Genomic DNA, 22,279 nt, shown 5'->3' with positions numbered 1-22,279 from the left:
CCCTAAACTGGTCATAAATGCTCATAATCTGCATTCACACACCTCTGTTTAATGAGGAGAGTGGTGCAGATTAACACATCATTACTGAGCCGCTGCAGCAGTGCGAGGAGCCTGTCTCTGGGAAGCATTGGGGGGACGGGAACGGTCCCTGTACTGGGACTGTTTACTCTAAAATGCAGTTGCACACCCAGCATGCGACATTCCCTCGTACACACACACAAACACACACTTGTCGAACCCCGTTCGCTCACGTACCCGCCCCGGGGAAGACGAGCTGAAGCCAAATTGTGCCACTGCAACGTTCAACTTTAATTGGAGGTAAAATCAGGTGGCTGCTTCAAAAAAAAAAAAAGAAAAGAAAGAAAGAAAAAGTGGTGCCCTGATGGATCCTGAATATAATTAAAACTTCATCACAGAGGCTTGAAATGAGCCACGGCTCTGCGGCTCCTCGTCACACCCTGCTGTTTCAAGCAGAGACGAGGCGAACGAGTGACGTCATTGAAAGAAAATGGCAAACATGAGAGAAAATGGGTAAAAAGCAACTTGGTTTATATGTATATAGCTGCCAAATAGTGGAAGGATTAATGGCAGTCACCCATCTCTTCTCCTCATCTTTGTCTCGGCTGCTTCTTCTGTTTACGTGAGAGATCAAACGAGGTAGAGGGGAGAAAATGATGCCCACTTGGACACTTGGAGGAAATGGTTTTACATTGAAATAAGGAAAAAGCACCCATCAGTCTTGAAACAGCCTTTGGACATTCTTTGTTTCACACAGTGTGTTAAAATGTAATTGTTGTAATCTTCAGTTCTACGTCTGGAAGGAACAGCTGGTCGTTATTTTTTTCTGCTTTGTCCATCTTTGTCTTCTGTCTCGCCCTCTCCTCCCCGTCTACATTTTTCCCGGACTGGACAGAGTGTGAGCGCGCTGACGTCTTGACAGCGCTGACAGCAAGGAGTGTTTGTAGAAGTCAACAAATCACAAGCCAAAATGTCAGCGTTAACACAACCTGCCTTCATTTAATGTTTGATTTATTTGTAACAAAAACGCAGCCGACAGCAAACTTCTCCACACGTTCGGTTTACAAGTTTTCACAGAATAGATGATGCATTCAGTCTTTACTTTAGTTCAGTTTTAGTTTGAATTTGAGTTTGAGTCACTTCAGTTCATTTGGTTTATCAAATGTGAAATTTTAGCTCTATTGTGTCCAATGTTTCATTATGTTTTTAGTATGCTGTTATATGTTTGTTTTGTTTTTTATGCTATTAAAACTGCCGCTGACAGCATAGTTTTGAGGCGAATGCTAGTTCGCGGACAGTGATCTCAGAGTGGCAGTGTCCACTACTCTTAAGAATTAGATGTGACAAAAAAGCAAAACCAAAGAAATACCTAGGGGAAATGGAAACACATGAGAACAGATGACAACAAACAGGAGACAATTATGTTGTGCGACAACACTGCTAATCACAGTACTATTGTTACTATAATCAATAAACCCAACTAACCATACTTGCATACATTGGTGAAATTATTTTTTTCTTCATTTAGAACTTTTCTTCATTTGCATACTATGAGTGGCCACATTAAGGTACTCTGGGAAGCTAATGGGGCTCAAGGGTTTTGCTCAGGGATCAACACTTTCATCATAACAGTGGCTGAATACATTTAATGTATTTATATTTTTATTGTCAAATGTGCCTCAAGAGGCAATCAATTTGTGCATATATCTTTGCAGAGTATTAGTTTTTTTTTTTAAGGTATAAATGCTTATACCAGCATGTCTATTAATTCAGTTACCTCTTTTGTGCTAGTATATAGGTTTTTGTACAACTATTGAGAAAATGAATATTTGTATTAAATAATTTGTACATTGGTTTTGTAAATTGTCATATGCATGTTTGATATGAAGAAAATCATTAGATTGCCTTGTTATTTATTACTGAATGTGTCACTTTTCTTCTGTGAGACTTTTTCACTTTTTCTGTTCTTTGATCACCTCCATGGACTTGATCTTGCTTCGTGTCCAACTGGCCAAATTGGCCTATTGATCCAATCTTTTACCAGCCTGGTGGAATCGTCCCTGTCTTCTGATCCCCATTAGCTTGGAAACCCGAGACTCAGGCTCGGGTCACTTCAGCATATTTTCCAATTTACCTCCAGTGGAATCTGGCTGCGGAGGTGGCTTTGATTTGATTTGCTGAGATTGTGAAGTCTGTGCTGCTGAGACTTTAGCTCCGGTCCCAAAACAAGGCAGCTGAATGTTTGTGCCCCAAAGCATTGAGAAAAAAAGAAAGAAAAAAAAAAGCTCTCAGAGGGTGCCTATTTCTCCTCAAATGTACACAAGATGACAGGTTTGGTTTGGAAGAAAAAAGGTTGTACCTAAAAACTCTTCACTGGGAGATTTGTCGACAATCCCGCAAGAGCATGCGGCTGCACTGAGGCTCTCAGTGTTCTGATGTAATTTTGAATGACTTGAGCACCAAAATCCAATTCTGCTGGGGCACAGCTGGCAAGATACTGCCAAGCAATTTATCACCACATTTATGATGGGATGATTGTAGCTGAACTGGCAGATTTGTGAATTGAACTGAAAAATGCATGTAAATGATGATTTATTTGTATTGGGTGCTGTCTGGTTATGCCATTACGCAAGCCTATGTATTTCTCCATACAAATTTAGATATTTAACTGAACAAGGCAGTCAACATCTTTCTACGTTGTGTTGAAACCTGAGTTTCAGGCTCCATTTAGGCTCATAAATCCAATAGACATCTCTCCCTTCTGAAGATGTATTTTAAATTAGATTCTCTCCTAATGGGGAAAATGTTTGGACGGATGGATGGAGAACATGCAAATTCTTCATCAAAAGCCCCCGTTACCTGGACTACCTGGAGATACTCTCAATCAAAAACCACTAAACTACAATCTCCAAGTTAACTGAAGTACATGCTTTGAAACCAGTCTACACAAAACCCACGCATGCACAGGGAGAACATACTGTATACACTTAACAGAGAAAGGTCCCTGAGGCCGGACTCAAACCCTGCGTTGTCTCTCTGTGACTCTAGAGGACTTATCATCACATCAACATGTTTTCTGGACATACATCTCACCAAAATACAAAAGCAGTTGCTGAAGTCTTTCAGTTCTATAAAGTGTCTTCTGACGATTTTGTAATTGTGATAACCTCAGAGCAGGAAAAGCTCCCGGCCCTCTTGAGATCTCTAGAAGCCGCAAGTACAAATCAACTGACATAAACACAGTTTCCACAACAATGTTTTCAAGTGAAAATGGAAACCTTTTATGCCATTCTGGGTGCCCGTTTACACAACAGTAGTGCTCAGAGTCTCTAAAAACTCAACTTTTTGAAAACTCTCCAAATCCATCAACTTGTAAACTGCTAAAATGCAACCTTCCTGAAATGCTGCAACTGCACGTGCTCATCGTTGACCCTAGTAAATTGTTGTGCCCATGCACAAGAAGGTTTCATTTATAACAATGCTGAATTTTACAGCGCTTCTCCAGTATAGTGAACATTTACTGCACCATCATCTGCATACATGGGAACAGTCTATACCAAGTGCAACAAAACTACAAAGAAAAACAGATTAAAGCAGCTTCAATATTAAAGGTGTACTGTTCTCTGCACACACATATCTGGTATTATTTATGAACACCAGGCACTAGTGGCCCTACATGCTAACTACATTGTTTAATATTTCTGCTGTTTTTGTGAAAAATGACCTTTTTTTCCCCCAAAAAAATGTTGCCCAGCAAACGTAAAACTTTACTCAAACTAAAATGCAAAAACAATGCATTTTCACCTGGTTTTGCATACAAACCAATGCATTTTCACCTGGTTTTGCATACAAACCAATGTGACAGTGATCAGAAAACAGAGGAAGTACGAGGTGCTGGTGGAGAAACGTAGTGAGGAAGTGAAGTATTGCAGTCAGAGAACTGACCGAAGGTCGGAATCTGCTTATTCACAAGCTAAAAGAACTGAGGCCATTCAACAATAGTGCTGTTCAAGTTTCAAAGACACACTTTGAATGCTTGATTGTCCTGAAGTTTCGAAAAGCAAACCACAAACTGTGTCGAACATTTGACATTGTACAGACAAGTTATTCAGTAATTTAATGAAACTCTGTCTCAGATCTTCCAGGGCCTCCTCTGCGCTTTCTACAATCTCGGCGACGGGGACTACAACCTCACCCTACCAACCTACCGCCTTGACAACGGCGAGTGGCACGAGGTCTTGCTGGACCGACATGACAATGAGATGACGCTGCGACTGGATGGAGGCGGCGGGCAGCGTGAGGTCACGGGACTGCGTGGGCGGAGCCGGGAGATCGTCATTGACCCCACGGCGGTGATGCTGGGAAACACGTTTCCTTCTGGAATCAACAAGAGCTTTCAAGGTGGGTGATCAGAACTGCATGAGTCCTTGTTCCCGTTTCCATCATAATGTTTTCAAGTCTAAAGAGAAACGTATGGATGGCTGAAATGCTGCCATTCAGCATACGCACCACAGCTGTAATAAACAGTTGTTCTGCACATGGTCAGTAGCTGGACAATCAGACCAATGTTTCCTCCAGAGTGTCATGACTCCCATTCCATGTTCTCCTGGGACTTGGTAGTTTTGTAGTTGACAGTCACTGTGATAACAATCCAATTTTTGTCGTCTGTCCATACGGATATCTGTGTACTCCCATTGTTAATGTTTAGAGTGTATTGTTGTCTGCTGCATGTGTGTCATTACAAAAATAACTAACGGCACCAACTCGTAGTCCAACATGAAAAGTACATCATTTTCAGCATTTATGTTGTTTTTGTCGAAACAAACATTTTCAAAACATTACTGTGTAAGCATGGAACTTTTCTGAAACTAAAATGCAAAAATGATACGTTTTCACGTGAAACATTGTTGTGTAAATGAAGCCTTACATGTTCAGGACTTCTGAGGAATCTTCTCGCCTTTGACAAGCAGTGAAAACTATTCACCATTCATTTATAATTTCCAGTGTTTTGTTTTTGTTATAAAAGCAATACTGTCAGAGAAAAACTGACTGTGATATTTGTAGCTATAGTGCGATACAAGCACTTTACAGCTTGAATGTCTTTATTTCCAAGCTGTTAGGCAGGTCTGCTGGAGAGCAGCTGGAGTCTATTAAACCTGAAGGACAACCTGTTCATGTGACAATGAGCTTTTTCTCTTTTTTATTCCTTTATGTTCTTGTTTTCAGTCAAAAGTGCAAAACTGGCAACATTGTCTCAGTGATAATGTGGCCATGTGCAGGTCTTTTAGCCTGAATTACCAGATGCAGACCTGATTAATTAAGTCTATTCACATCTGCTTGACCGTGTCCCGGGGAAAAAACGTGTTTTAATAAATTCCATCACCTTAAGCCTTTATAGTTCATGTTTTCACCAGCTCCTACTGGTTGATGTTGATGCAGACCAAAAATTATCTTATAGTCGGAAAATATATATTGTATGAATGCATAGAATATATATTGTAGAATATATAGAAGTCCAAATTGATATTAATGGCTAAATATTAACTCTAAATAACTCTGAGAGGGCAGGGACAGTGTATTTTCTGGAGAGAATCATTATTATGCCTTGGTTAACAGTATTAGACAAGAAAGCGAAATCAAATTCAAGCATGGCTAAAGTTGCATTCCCCTTCATTCAACACTTGTGAATCTAGAAATAACTTCAATATGCAATAATTTGTAGGCCTTCTACAAGAACATATAGTTACATTTCTGCATTTTGAATCACGTTAGGAAAAGCAATCAGAGTTCATAATAGAATATTTACAATTTGAGTATTACTTTCAAGTTGTTCAATAAAAATTTTATTTCTATAGCGCCAAATACAATACAGTCATTTCGAGACACTTTGAAAGAATAAAAAAACAACAATTCTGCATGAGCAAACATAGGAGACATGTAGAGGAAAAACTCCCTTTTAACAGGGAGAAACCTGCAGAACCAGACTCAGAGGCAGAGCCTTTCTGCTGTTCTCATTGGTGTTTAGAGCACAGACACCAGGAGAGAGACAAATGTAAGTGGCATGTAATATAGAAACATGGAGAGTGATAAAGAAAAGAACCTTCCAGCAGTATAAACCTGCAGCAGCTTCACTAGAAATTTGGCAATTTTGGCCTGAACAAGTCCTAAATGCAAGCTTTATTTATCATCAAATGTCAAAATGGATACATTTTCAGCCAAATGTTTAACATGATGAATGATGATTTATGATAAGTCCATAATATTGAAATCACAAATATGTGTTAACTGTGAACACTGTGAATACATTCTGAATGTACTGAACCTATACTGTGACTCATAACAACAAGACCATGAAATATTATAGCGCTTCACACTTGACACAGTTCAACGGAGCCACTCGTGAATGGATAAATAATTATAATTCATCAGTGGAATAGTCTCGATGAGCCTCTCAGATTATATTTTTCTCCCCGATTTTCACTTTCAGAGCAAAGCTTAAGTGCATTTACTGCTATTTGTAGTTTAAATAGGCTCAATTGAATTTGATTATTGCATCACTCAACTAAATGTCATCCTTAATATAGAAATTACAACAAGGTTGCCAAACTTGGACCATTTTAAATGCACAGAGTACATTTTAGATGGCACTTCCCACTTCATAGGCAATGCCATATTTCAAAAGCATATCACACAGAATGAGAAGTCTATTTAAATGAAATAATTTAAATAGGCCATCAAACCCTCTTGAGCAAATTGGACTTTTTTAACTGTACCATACAGGCTTGGTGCTGAAAAACCATCCTAGTAATTGCTTCTTCTGTCATTTCATCCTCACAATCTTTCTTTTGAAGGACTGTTTTTGTTACTTGAAAAAGCACGCATTTATTTCTCAACAAGAGTAACAATCTGTGATAAATTCACTCAGGAGGTTCAGATGGATGTGAGCCGCGCTCAGTTGTTAGGGTTAAACATTTTCCCTGGAGAATGGAAATAATGTTGTGAATGTGTCTTTCACTGGGCCGAGTACAGACTGATCATACAGCACCAGCCACTAAATACCACTCTGCCAATAGGATAATTGGTATGTGTGCGTGCGTGCATGCTTGCACGTGTTGGAAGTAGAGATATTGTGATGTGTTTGACGTGTTGGTTTGATGTTACCACGATTTCTTCTGAGAAATGAAACCTAAAATAGGTTCTTTCATCTATTCATGTGCACTTGTTTCAAGGGAGAACCGTGACATTTGTTATATCTTATTGAATGATTGATGTGACAGTTTAATGGCTAATGGCAATTCATCCAAATGCAACTCCCTCGTGAGCTGGGACGATGGCCATGGCCCCCAGCTGTGTGTGTACCGCAGATATGCAATGTTTTGTTAAAGCGTGTGTGTAATAAAGGAGCATGTTGTGATAAAAATGTGTTTCCTGTGTCCGCATACTTGTGTGGTCATGAATCAGTTTATGCATTTTCTGTGACGTCTTGGTTTCCAACAATTTTCTTTTTGTGCAATATTGCATCTCAAAACTGTTGTAGAGCCCCTCACCTGTCCCCTGAGCCACATAAACATTATAGTTAAAGCCAAACTCTGTAGAATCTGCACCGGACCAGGGTTGGTGACAGTGAATGTGTACACCGAAGTGTCTTTTTCTGGTTTCTTTTGCATTGTACAGCTCATTTTGTTGATTTGATGCCAGATACATTTGTAAATGTAAATGTTGTTGCCCATTATTTTGATTGTCAGCCATCAGGAATAATTGCTTCCAAAGTCTTTGACAACGACAGCAGCTTCTAAACTTCTTATGTATGCATCTTGATCATCACACTCATCAATTCAACCTAAACATTTCTCACATTACTTTTCATTCCTTGGAAATATTTTCTTTGATATTTTCAATATATTCAGTGTCAATGTCGAATGTGGTTTAGTTTTGATACTTTTGTTTATGAAGGTTGTGTTAAATTGCTTCAAAATCTGGACTTGTTCTCCATTGTTATTTTTTTTTTAATTCTATTCTATTGTTATACTGTACGTAAACCTTGAATACAGTGTGATGGTCTTCTGGTATGAGGACAAGTTGACAAAACTCCAATTTAAAGCTGTGCACAGTCGGTTGAGAAACAAGACTTTTCATTTCATACTTGTAACAAAATGCATCCCTCCTTTAGGAATAATTGGCAACTTTGCATCTTCTTACAATATCTTTAGAAATTAGCAGAAGTAGCCTCACAGGATTGTGACGCCTCCACCATATTCTACAGTTGATACACTGAACGTCTGAACGACTTCTAAACAAACTGGCATCGTCGAAGAGCTTTGCTTTGATTTAATCAGTTTCTAGAACATTCCCCTGGACTGACTGTGATGTCTCTGTGACATTTCTTGCCTTACTTTAAGCATCACTTTCCCCCTTATCATTATTCCATAAAGTTCTGCTTAGTTCACTCAGCCGTTTTTAACACTCACACAAGCGTCTTACTTCGTCTTAAACAAAATATGACTTTGATTTTTTTTTTTTTACAATTTATAACCTATAAGCCTGGAGTTGAGTTCTCATTACATTTTTTTTTTTTTTTGTAAGTTCTCATACAGCCAACAACTCTTCGCGTTTGGAAACAACAAACCGTTGATATGCAGCCAAACTAAGATTTATTGGTCAGTCAAGGTGATGGTTTTTCATTTGTTTAAAGGGCAGATTTGTTCACCAATGAATGGGTGCCGATAATGTTGTCTGGTGCGACATTTTCGGGTTGGGTCTTTAATATCACTCAGCAAGAATACATTCTCATTTATCTGTTGCTTTGGATAATAAATAAATATCATCATACCGCACCTGTAATTCTGACCAGCTGATGGCTGAGCATACAGTAGGATTGCACAGTGGTACAGCGGTGGGCACTCACACTCACCTCACATTCAAATGGTTAATTTAGGGTTAATAATGTTTTTGTAGAGGTTGTGTATTTTCAATGTGTATACACAGTATTCTCATGTACAACTTTCTTAAAACATTTCACTGACATGCCATTTAATAAGTTACTCTAAATTGCACTTTGATGTGAATATCTGTATTTGTGATTGTGCTTCTCACCACCTGTGGTAGACTTGCAAGCTGTCCAGGCTGCTTCCTGCTTTTGGACCAAGCTTGGGTAGCAACTCTTTTATCTTGTTTAGCCAACAATGATTCACATGAAAACATATAATTTCTTGTGTTTTCATTTCAGAAAGTTTTTGTGTTTATGTTTTGGAAACAACGCTTTCAAAGAAATGGCAGAAATGCTGAAAACAATTTAATTACAATGCTATTGTTGATATTGTTCATCTACTTGCACATGAGAAGATGGCTGTGGTAGACATCCGCAGTAGCAACACTTCAGAAAAGGTGCTGTTTCCGCCGTTTCCATGGAGAAGGAGTCCAAGCGTTTTCGAAATGTTCCACCTTGGAGAGAACTGTTCAATTCTAATGCTTTAGAAAATTTCTTCATCCAATGTTTAGATGTGTTATATAAGAAGATTGCTCCCGCTTTGACGTCTCAGGCCGTTTTGAACAACAATCAGCAGCAATCTCAGAGTGACTGGAATTCACTGAAATGTTCTGGCACATAATCTTCGATAACTCTACTGCTTTCTTTTAACGCAGCCATTCAGGTGACAGGAAGAGACTGTCCATAACTCTGTCTATCCTGGCCCTGTTCCTGTTAACACCGTGTCCACGGAGCTCCTGAAAACACAACTATTTGAAAACTCCTCATAAGGTGGAACTTTTTAAAAACTTTATCTACATGGAAACGTGGTATAACGCAACACATCTGAAACACTGATACTCTCCATGCACATCAGAGCCATAGTAAGGCAAGGCAAATATGTTTATAGAGCAGCATTCAAAAATAAGGCAATTGTCAGTGCTTTACAAGAAAATAAAAGAAGTACAGTACATGGTATGGCATGAAAACTACATGGCCGAACAACTGGTCCACCATGTGTATCTAATTTAGACAAGACAAGTTCTTTCATCCCAAAAATCTAAATTTTGATTAATTGATATATTAATTTATTTAAACTATTGAAGCTTTATAATACAAATACTTAACAGAAATTGTAGTTTTTAGTCATTCCTTCCGCCTTCCACCCTCACAAGCTGTACCTACTCCTGATTATAAGGAGGAGGGCCTGAGAGGGAGGAAAGATCCACACAATTCTAATCATCAATTAATCTACAAAAATAAGAATACTTCAAATAATATTTCTTATCATTAAGTAAATGTATAGCAATTTCACAAAGAAAACCTATAGACAAAATTGGCTCCAACACAAAAAGTTCATCTTCCAACATGCTGAATCATTTCTTCTCTGCCATAAATTCACTTACATACAAGGACAACCATGGTTTATTCGAAGAGTTGGAATAGAACTTTTTTTTTCTAAATATGTATAAACTATCAAATAATTAGTGCATAATGTTTATTGTTCTGTTAAATTGGTTTGCCCCGACGTGAGCAATGAGGACAAAGACTTTACATCTGTACATGGCATATGAAGAGAGACAAGAGCATAAATAGATGAAATATTCAAATTCAAAAGGAGTCTGAGCGAGAGAAGAAATTTAACAAGTGAATGGCAAAACGCAGTGTGATAACTGAGAGGGGAAGCGGTCAGAGGTGAGAAGAGAAGAAGAGACAGAGCTCTGTGGAGTTTACAGTGAAAGATGTAGACAGCTGCGCCCCGGGCAACAAAAGACAATGCATGAGTTTATTAAATGGATTTCAAAAGACACAGACATGATTGGAGGTGGCAGGGAAAGTACCAGTGCGTGTGCACGTGCGCGTGCGCGTGCGTGCGTGTGCGCGTGTGTGTGTGTGTGTGTGTGAACGTCACTTTCTGAAAAGTGACAGAACCGCTGAATGATGTGTCAACTAAATTTGCCAACCCAGCAATTAGAGATGCGCACATCATCAGCAGAATTACACATCTGCAATTTATCACATCCAATCCTCCGTGAGCTCCAATTCCACCCAAATGAAGTGCCATGTCACAAAAGTTATTATGCGTTTTAAACATGAGGAGGAATTTACTGAACTAACGCTGCCTTGAAAGTCTGCACATCTCAATGTCAGAGAATTTGAATTGTAAAAAGTGAAATTCACACAGTGGTTGTATGTTGACAGAGAAAATGAAGGCAAATTGGCAGCTATGAGGCAAATGTGGATAAATAACCCACGACAGGTATAAGAGGCACATTTTGTTGTCCACTTTGTGAAATGCATCCAAAACCCCTTGTTCGTGTGAGATGTTTTCTGATTAGAAATTATCGGTTTGTCAAGTTAATAATAGTTTTGGAAATAACATCTTTTCAGTCATGTTGTAATACCTTCACATTTGGCACATTTATTTAAGAATGCAGTGACAAATACTGGAACTTAATTGAGCTAATTTTGTCTTACACTAATATTTTTTAAAGCTGTAGTCTCTATTGTCTTTAGTACTTAACAGTTCACTATATCAACAGTTGAGGCTTTTATTCATGATAATACATTCAGGCCCTGTTTGGGTGACATTTCAAGTGAAAACGCGTCGCTTTTGCGTTCTTGTTTTGGAAAAATTCCACATTTACACGGAAACGTTTTGAAAATGACATCCATGTACATTGTTTTCTATTAATGAAATTACAATTGCCACAACACATCATCATTAGGGTAAAACTAACCCTCATGACTGTCTAACTCCAGCTCACGTTCCCTATTAATGGGTGAACAATCCATTGCTTGGTGAATTCTGCTTCAATTAAGTTCAGTTCAATTTAATTCAATTCAATTCAACTTTATGTATATCGTCAATACAGTCACTTCTAGGTGCTTTTAACAGACAATCCCAACAAATCCTTCACAATGATAGAAAGAGCCGACATCGAAGGATCAAAAAGCAACATCGCGATGAACCACTGCCCGCCACAAAATCTCTGTGCTAACTTTTTTGACACATCCTGCTTAAAACCCCAAAAGTCAGAAGGTTCACAAAGCTGCACATTCAGTAGCTTCGATTACCGTTTTTCAGTAAATGGACAGCTAAAACTTGTGTTTTCGGTTTTTACTTGAAAATGCAAACAGAGCCTTCACTTCATTTTCCTCAACTGACTCATCACACTAACTCATTCATCATATATATATATATATATACAAGCAGTTTGTTTATGTCCGTCATAGCAACACAGCAATCCCATGTAAGAGGAACTAACTTTCTAAAATGTGCCGACCTGATCCAACTTTTTGTTGCTGTTGATGTGTTCAGCTAACTGTTTACGTGCTCCATGGCGTCCTCATTTCCATTGTGTATTCCCTGCAGGCTGCATGAGGGATCTACGCCTCAATGGTCGTTACATGCCGCTGGACAGCCAGCCACGAGACGGGGTCTCCCAGGTCAGCGTGCAAGGCCTCTCTGTCGGCTGCTCGTCTGACTCCTGCAAGCGGAACCAGTGCAGCCCACCCTTCACCTGCGTTGACTTGTGGAGAGTGCACGAATGCAGGTATGCACACACGAAACCCAAAGCATGCTGGATGTAACCGTCCCCACTCAGCCGCTCCGCCTGGACAATTGGAAACTGGTGCATTTGACCCTACTTTTTGAAGATGTTTCTCTCTTCATGATTTTTCTATTATTTCTGTTCCCAACTTTACAATGACCAAGCCCTGACACATTTAAAATCCTGATCACATTAAAGAAACCAAAAAGCTTGTATTTGTCTTGTAGCGAATGAAAGACTCTTGCAATAATTTTTGAGCAGAACAATGTAAAAGTCATAGAAAAGTGTGGCAGTCTGTTATCAATCATACATTATTATTAGTAGAATAATAAAGGGAACGTCATAGGCTAGGCTTGCAATACTTTCAACATAGTGTATATATGAGTTGAGAGCAAAAGGACAAAGTTTTATTAATTTGAAGGGCTCAGTGGTCAAGTGGTTGGAGTTTTGCTGGAAGAATTATAAGATTATCCAAGCTGTATCCTTGAGAGAAATTTAACATTTGCCATTTAGAAAGAAAAGATTATCTATGCCGATTTTTCTACTGCCTTCTGCACTCCGTATGGCAGCGGTTCCAAACATTTTTCAATAGAGCCTCCAAAGGACCTCTCTGCGTGACATACAAAAATATAAAAAGGAATGGGTAGTCTCCCAAATCTGATCTAGATTATATCAAATGTTTTCTTCTGGTTTCTATGACATGAACAAGTCAAAGACCATGTTTACACCATATACCTTCTTAGCGAAAATTGTATTATTTTGTTGCATTTTATGTGTCCGTTTACAGGACAGCGGTGGTGGAAAGGTGGAACTTTTTAAAAACACTTGTGCTCCATTGCTGTGGAAATGCTGCTACTGACATGTGCACCACAAACATAATAACTAGTAATTGTGCACATGTTCAGTAGTTGGAATATAAGAACAATGTTTCCTCCATAGGGCCATGACTCCCAGTCCTTATTCTCCTGGGACTTGGTAGATTTATAGTTGACAGTCTCTGTAATTACAATCCAACTTGGTCGTCTGTCCACGAGAATTGTCTTTGTACTCTCATTGTTAATGTTCTTAGCGCATTGTTCTCTGCTACATGTGTGTGTGTGGCTTCATTACAAAAAGAAAGAACAGCACCAACTAGAGGCCCAACAAGAATATACCATTTTCAGTGTTTCTGCCATTCCTGTGAAAATAAACATTGTTTTCAAAATGTTGCTGTGTAAACCTTTAAAACTAAAACACAAAAAATAATGCATTTTCACATGAAATGTTATATTTATTTGGGCCTTATTCTTCCTAGAGAATGTCCATCCATTGGCTACCGCTTTATCCGGGGCCGGGTCGCGGAGGCAGCAGTCTGAGTAGAGTTGCCCAGACTTCCCTCGCCCCAGACACTTCCTCCAGCTCCTCCGGTGGCACCCCAAGGCGTTCCCAGGCCAGCCGAGAGACATAGTCCCTCCAGCGTGTCCTGGGTCTGCCCCGAGGCCTCCTACCGGAGGGACATGCCCGAAACACCTCCCTCGGGAGGCGTCCGGGGGGCATCCGAAATAGATGCCCGAGCCACCTCAGCTGGCTCCTCTCGATGTGGAGGAGCAGCGGCTCTACTCCGAGCTCCTCCCTGGTGACTGAGCTCCTCACCCTATCTCTAAGGGTGCGCCCAGCCACCCTACGGAGGAAGCTCATTTCAGCCGCTTGTATCCGAGATCTCGTTCTTTCGGTCATGACCCATAGTTCATGACCATAGGTGAGGGTAGGAACGAAGATCGACCGGTAAATCGAGAGCTTCGCTTTTTGGCTCAGCTCCTTCTTCACCACGACGGACCGATACAACGTCCGCATGACTGCAGACGCTGCACCGATCCGCCTGTCGATCTCACGCTCCATCTTTCCCCCACTCGTGAACAAGACCCCAAGATACTTAAACTCCTCCACTTGGGACAAGGGCACTCCACCGACCTGGAGGGGGCAAGCCACCTTTTTCCGGTCGAGAACCATGGCCTCAGATTTAGAGGTGCTGATCCTCATCCCAGCTGCTTCACACTCGGCTGCGAACCGTGTCAGTGCACGCTGGAGATCCAGGCTTGATGGGGCCAACAGAACCACATCATCCGCAAATAGCAGAGATGAGATTCTGTGGTCCCCAAACCGGACCCCCTCTGGCCCCCGGCTGTGCCTAGAAATTCTGTCCATATATATGATGAACAGAACCGGTGACAAAGGACACCCCTGCCGGAGGCCAACGTGCACAGGAAACAGGTCCGACTTACTGCCGGCAATGCGAACCAGACTCCTGCTCCGGGAATACAAGGACCGAACAGCCCTCAACAAGGGACCCCGGACTCCGTACTCCCGGAGCACCCCCCACAGGACATCTCGGGGGACGCGGTCGAACGCCTTCTGCAAATCCACAAAACACATGTGGACTGGTTGGGCGAACTCCCACGAACCCTCAAGCACCTATATTGAGAATGTGCCAATGATCATTTTAAAAGCTGCGGCAAAAAAAAAAGTTAGTGCCAGTTGATCCTCCCATGGCAATTTTCTACTTGAAGGTTGAAACGCATTCAAAGGTCTTTGAAGTAACTTGGCAGCCCAGTGCTTAAAGAATCTGGGACAAATTTCTATCAAGAATTGTCGAAGTTGGTGTGAGATTAGTTGATAGTAGTCGTGCTATGTCCAGCCATACTTCTTGCAGAATGCTTTTCTTCAACTTCGACTCTCTGGATCTTCACCCTTGTCACAAACAAGTGTGCAACACATCCCAGGAAAACCTGACACTCATGATATTTGCAAATTTTTGCAGCAATTATTTTCCAGCAGTTTTATCATTCCTCATTTGAGAATGAGAGGAAGATATTTCTATCACTTACGGATGCCATGACAGTTTGGTTCTTTGGGAATGCAGACCGCCATAGTTATTTGTTCCTCCAAGAGCAAGAAAAAATATTCTTGATTTGGTTTGTTTATCTTCAGTTTCCCTTTCATTTTAGCATTCCTCATGTTTGAATAAAAGAAGATTCCACAGACTTGTATTTAACTGGCGCAGGAAGGGGGTGGCAAGGATTAAGAAGTAATTACAACAGGCTGGATTTGTAGTTCAGGTGGATACATAAATCTTGTCATTGTTCAGTCACATCAGAACTGGCGTAATGTGCGCCTCCTTAAATTAAAATATATATAGCAAAATAAAGGGAGTCTTAACTATAACACAGTGAGAAAAAAGTAAAAAAAAAAAAAACTGAATGAATTATATTTTGCAATATAATTGTTTATCTAGTGCCCTCAGCACGCTGAATCTCCTGCCAGTCAGAGTGCAGCAGCTCAAACAGAATCCTACGTGGCCTCCTGAGACAACGACTGCTGTACAGTTCTGTCAGGGAGCAACGACGGTGGCCAAGTATTTTCTGGGCGGTGTCAATGACCCTTTGAAGTGGCTTTCCGTGTGCCATAGTCCAGCTGGAGAACCACGCAGAAATGTGGAACGGAAGCAGTTTACTCCTGAGAGTCTACCGAGCGGAGATGCTGCCTGGTTCATCTTCACAACCCACAAGATGTGAGAGCTCCATCTATGTGCACATTCATGAACTTGAAGCTGGAAAATCTCTCCACACGCTCTCCAATGATACAGACAGCTGCAGTTGGGACTTTCTGAGGCCCCGTTTTACATGATGTGAATGAATAGACGACCAAGTTGAATTGTTTTCATTATCAGCTATAAAACTGAAGTCCCAGGAGAATATGGACTGGGAGTCATGACACTCTGGAGGTAAACATTGTTCTTATCGTTCATCTGCTGATCATGTGCACAATTAGTTTTAGTTGCTACGTCTATAGTATGTGTGGCGCAGTAGCAGTGGTTTCCCCCTGTGTTTCCCACTATTTCCATTGAAACAGAGTCAGAGCATTTTTCCAAAACTTCCACCTTGGGGGCTGTTTTTAAAAAGTCGCATTTTCAATAACACACAGCACTGTTGTGTAAGCGGACACTCAAAATGCGACAAAAGTTTTCTAAATTCACTTGAAAACAGAGCCTGAATCTCTCATCATGTTCCCTCCCACAGGCCAAACACATGCCTATTAGGTCTTTTGGTGACTCTGAATGTATTGTCTGTGGTCATCTCTGAGTCAGCCTTGCGATGGCTAGTGACCTGTCCAGGGTGCACCCTGCCTCTTACACTGCGTTCGCTAAAGATATCCTCTGGTCTGGACATAAAGCCGGCCTCGCACATGGATGAATAGATGAACAATCAAAAAATGAAGTACATTTTGAAAAGATACACCATCTAGAACAGGCAAAGGGTAGATCGCATGGAACTATGGAAACCAATGGATTACGAGGTTATTTGATCCACCACATCAATCCTTCCATCATTTGTCATCGTTTAAAGGGCTTCACGTTGCTCTGATGGTTCCTATTCTTTTGTTACTTGAACACACTGTTGGAGGGAGTTGGGATGTGATTGGCTGAGAGTGGAGAAGGGGGGCAGAGAGCAGAGCTAGCAGTATGCGAGCAGACGGCTAATGGCAGCTTCAGCCCTGATGGACGGCTCACCGCAGAGCTCTAGCGTGTCTACAATGGAGTGAATATTTTACAGTGTTGATTGCTCTTTTGCTCCTTGTCCTGATGATACCCTACAGGTGTGGCTGAGGTAAAGCTAGTTATTGCTCAGTTGGAAGGGAGCAGGTTTGATCCACAAGCTCCCACTGCCCATGCTTTAAAGTGTCCTTGAGCATTTCACTTACCCCTCATTCTTTCCAATGGATGGGTAACAATGTAAAAGTGCCATATAATTGGAATCTATTTGCTTATGATCCATGTAATTGCAGCCACATTTGGGTTTATAAACCCCACATTTGGTTGGACACAATGATTTGTCATGCAGATGTATTCATGGTGTCTTTATGTGTGAATAAGTCTCCCCATGGAAGCTCAGTATATGGAGGTCAAAGCTGTAATCATTTGTTTCAGGGGAATATTCTTGAATCAGACTATTGAGATACAGTTCACAACTATTCAGGATGAATAAACATCACAAATTGTTTGCAATTAATTCTCAGCAGCTTATTCTCTGACCTTAGTCTCTTAGTTTTTTGTTTTTTTTATTAATTCAGACCTAGCAGACTGTCTTCTCAGGGTTTGTGGGCGTTGATGTAGCCAGACTTAACTTGTTTTTATTGCTGCTCCTTTCCGGATGAAAAAAAAAAAAAAAGTCACGGCTGAAAAGTGTGATGAGACTGCCAGACAATCTGCAAGTGCCAAACTGGTGAAGGTCATCACAAATTATGTGTTCATTTTGTTTTCTTCTGAAATTGATGTCTTCCCTTTGCAATACAGATGAGTAAGTAAACTCATTTAGCTGCTTTGTCATGGCTACACTGTCATGTGGACTCAGATCAGCTCCGTGCTCTCGGTCCTAACTCAGCCTGACAGAACAAACATGGCGCAGCTGTCAGCTATGACTACTAGTTACATATGTTATAGATTCTTTTTTAATGACAGGTGAATACAGGAAAAGTTCTTTACCTTGCTGACATGTTTCGTCCGCATCTGCAGTCTTCCTCAGAGCGTTATCTGACATGTCCAGTTTATGGTCCCTTTCCTGATTCCAGTTCATGATATGGTTGTTTCTTTTGCAGTGGTCTGTGATGGCTTATTGCTGAATGAACTATGAACAACTATGATTTTGCATTTTCTTGTTCTGTGTCGTTTTCTGATCTTGTGAGTCGTCCTGCTGTTTCTTTTTCACATTCTGTTTGATGTTCTTTTTTTCTTATATTAAAGGATCAGCCCGTTTCGTCAATGTACGTTCTGTTATATGATTTACATGGGATTTCATATATTGCATTGCATTTATTCTCTGGGTTTATTTTGTCTTTAGGGTGGACGTGGGAGTTTTGTGTGTGGGTTCACTGCCGTGCTGATGTTGTGTTTTTCATTATACGTTGTATGGCTTCTGTTATCCCTCGGATGTATGGGATAGTGATTTTTTATTTTTTTTTGCCCTTATCTGGTCTTTCCATGTGTTTGTTTTCTTTTCCTTTTTCTTCTTTTCTTTATTCTCGACTTGTTGTTTTCCTTTGTTTATGGCCCAATTGGGGTATTGACACTGTATGAGTGCATTCTTGATGTGTTTGTCCTCCTCTTTTTTGTCTGTGTCATCTGTTATGATGGCGGACCGTTCATAAAGTGTTCTGACAACGGAAACGTTGTGTGCTGTGGGGCTGATGTCCAGAGGAGGTGTGGGTTTCCTGTAAACTGGTAGATTTGTTTACACCACTCCTGTCTGTGGTGAATGTTCATGTGCAGAAAGGAAAGTGTCCTGTTAATGTCTTCTGCATGTCTGAATTGTATGTTCATAGTGATATGACATCATGTGAAATGAAGATTTCATCTGTTTATATTGTATCGCTGTTGAGATCTTGTCCCAGTTGGTTTGAGTTGTTACAGTAATGTTCTGTTGTGCCAAGGAGGGGTTTGTTCACATCTACTAGGGCTTTTGAGAGGTTGTAGGTGACAGCTCCGATGCTGTCCAGTATGGGGCGCAGTGGGGTATCTTTTTTGGTGTATTTTTGGAGTTCCATATATTCGTGGGCTGATACCGGCTGTGGATTTTAGACAGTTGTCAGCTTCTTGTGATATTTTGTTTGCTTCTAGTAAGGGTTTTAGCAGGGTTTTTAGTGTCTTTTTCTTTAGTTCTGTGGGATCTTTTCTCAGTATTTCATATGTATTGCTTTTCTCAGACAGAGCGTTTTTTAAAAATTTGCATTTTCTCCCATTTCCCCAGACAGAATCAGTGTTGTTGAAAAGTTCCACTTTTTCAAAAAGTTGTGCTTGTTTGTGGCTCCAAACACTGTTGTCATTGAAACGAACACCCAAAATGGGAGGGAAGTTTTCAATTTTCACTTATGGTGTCTTTTAGTACGTCCAGGATCTGCATGTAATAATGACACAAGTTCTATTTGTGATTTTATTGTTACAATTATATGCTGCTGTGAAGCTGCAGCCATTTACCTGCTGTAGAGTTGTGTTGAAGCCAGAAGGGGGAATCCTTTAAACAGCAATGCTATGTACTTAATTAAAAGACAAAGCTTTACAACATGTAACCAAATGAATGTATTATCACACTGAGAGATGAAAACAAGATCATTATAGCTGTATGTAGGTGTTTCTGTCAGGTAGCTGTGGATAATGATGTGCTCTCCCACTGTATTACGCTCAGTGTGAAGATCAATCCAGCTGTCCAAAATAACAACTATTAAACAGATGACAATAATAACTTGTTGTTTTAGTTCCCATGGGAACCACCCTTAAGGAGAAGAAATGGCAAAGAAGTGATTGGTCGAATCATGAAAATGCATTACAACCAAAAGGAGAAAATAATCTGTGAAAAGGTTTTAAGTGTGTGTGTTGAATCAGAGCAAAGACTGTTAATTAGAATGCAGGGCCCTGTGTTAGTGTGAAGCCTGATTAACGTCTACAAACTGCTAATAAGATTTCTCAACTACAGAGTTGTACGGTGAGAGTATTCAGTGATTTGTTTTGTTTTTGATTGAACTGTCATCAAGTGTGCCAGCGAAAAAAGTGCAAATGTCCTCCGGGAAAGAGTTCTGGAGAATAAAGTAATGGATCCTGCAATTACCAGCTTTGTAACCCATAAGGACGTGCGCAAAGGGCTCTGGTTATTCTTAAACCACTTGCTTGTGTGTTGCAAGCAAACTTATTCAAATCTTGACGGGGTTCATCTTGGTCTCTACCCAGGTTTGCTGGTTCGACAGATCACGTTCATTTTCAAATCAAAAGCCTGAGGGCTTGTTTACTCGACAGCAGTGATCAGTACCACTAAAACCACAACATTTTGCAAACAGCCCCCAAGGTATAACTGTTTGAAAATGCTCCAAATGTGTCTCCATGGGAACGCTGGAAACCCCAACTTTTATGAAATACTGGTCCTCGTCATCTGGTCACTGTAGCAACCAGTTGTTCTGCACATGCTCAGTAGCTGGACAATAAGAAAAATGTTTCCTCCAAAGTGTGATGACTCCCAGTCGATATTCTCCTGGAACATAGTAGTGTTATAGTTGACAGTCACCATGATAGCAATCTAATGTCTGTCAAGCAGCACTCACTAGTGGCCAGGCATTCTAACCACATAGTTTTGTGCAAAAACTAGAAACAGCAGAACATGAAGAAAAACAAAGCATAAAACCAGAAGCACTGAACCGTGATGACCCCTTTACTGTGGTGAAACACAAATGCATTTATTGATTCTCATTAACATTTTCAAATGTACACATTAGAACGAGGCTTTATTATTATGGTTTATTCTTTACTATTGTATGTCAGCGGCCCCCAACCTTTTTTAGGGACATGGACCGATGTCACAGGGACTTTGTAAAAACACCCAGATTGCAACAGCTACAGGATAAGTTTTCTGGGCATTTCACTGTATTTTGCGCTAGGAGGTTTCATTAAAATTGGCTTTTTGTTGAGATTATATGAATTTTCCGTGGGCATTGTTAGATTTGTGAAAATATAGACATTTTCATCACGTACGCGCTTCACCACAACAAAGAAAAACTTAAAAGTTTAAATGCAAAGGTTATTATGGCTCTATTTTACCGGTCCAGACCACTCTGGATGAAAGTGGTCTGAATGTGGCCGCTGAACAAAAATATAATTGTCACCTCTGCAATATGCAGTACTACAAAGCCCAGAGTACAATAGTCATGACAGTTACACACTATGTATAAAGTCAAATTTTGTTGAAGCTGCACTTGAACAAATTCATGATTCTTAAGCTGTATTGTCAGTGTATACACTTTATTTTACTGTGAAAGCCACATTTCAACCAAGTTTCAATTAATAACAGCCTTTAAAAGATAATAAGGTTTTGAAGATGGAAATGCTTTCTCAGCCCCTCAACCCCAATCAGAATCACACTTGTGCTTGGTCAACATTTCTTTTGCAGTTCTATATTACTTTCGGTGCAGATGTTACATAGTTTGTCAGCAGGAAATAGGAAACGTTCGGTGAGAAGAGCAAGGGCTAACAACACTCTCCTGTGGCAAAGGGCGAATTAAACGGCACTCGGAGCCACATCCACTAATCTCGGCTCTTTTTCTGCCATTGGAAACATCAGCCTCCATTCACCCAGTGCAACCCCCAAGCTTTTAATCTCACCTTCTACTTTTTTTCCCCACTGCTCTGATCCACTCACTCAAATCATCCATCCACCAATTTCTTTTTTCTTTTCCTCACAATGGCTCTCATTCTTGCACCCGGCCCCATCGTCTCTCTATTTTTTTGCCTTGTATAACTCATCTGACTCAGTACTGCTTGGGTTTTTAACCCCATTACTACTGACACACACACACACACACACACACACACACACACACACACACACGCACGCACACACACACACACACACACACACACACACACACACACACACACACCCTTTCTCCCTCTCTCCCTCTCCCTCTCTCTCTCTCTCTCTCTCTCTCTCTCTCTACCACTCGACCTGAGCCATGAAAGATGATTAGAGTTGCACATGCTGACGTACAGTGATTGAAACTCCTTTAAAGCCAGTATGAAGAAGTAATAAATTAGTGTTATTACGCACCAAGTGACATATCAATGGTTATAAACAATTCACACTTCTCTAAAACAGTTATGCAGCATTTCAGATTTCAAGTGCCTCCCAGGGATCAGAGTAACCTCACCAGCCAACCAGAAAACATCAAT

General features: G+C 40.5%; 1 protein-coding gene across 1 annotated transcript in view; it reads left to right on the top strand.

Moving 5' to 3' along the window:
* LOC308132290 (neural-cadherin) overlaps nt 1-22,279 on the top strand; it is a gene marked incomplete at both ends in the record, with an annotated part of 403,944 nt that overhangs the window by 350,812 nt on the left and 30,853 nt on the right. Inside the window, 2 exons of the mRNA XM_080499326.1 lie at nt 4,155-4,419; nt 12,360-12,540. Coding sequence (XP_080355452.1) covers nt 4,155-4,419; nt 12,360-12,540 — 446 coding nt within the window. The remainder of the gene's footprint in view (nt 1-4,154; nt 4,420-12,359; nt 12,541-22,279) is intronic.

This window comes from Blennius ocellaris (genome assembly GCF_963422515.1).
Source record: "Blennius ocellaris genome assembly, chromosome: 1".
In the NCBI taxonomy this organism is placed as follows: Eukaryota; Metazoa; Chordata; class Actinopteri; order Blenniiformes; family Blenniidae; genus Blennius; species Blennius ocellaris.
This window is presented reverse-complemented; position numbering and strand designations above follow the sequence as displayed.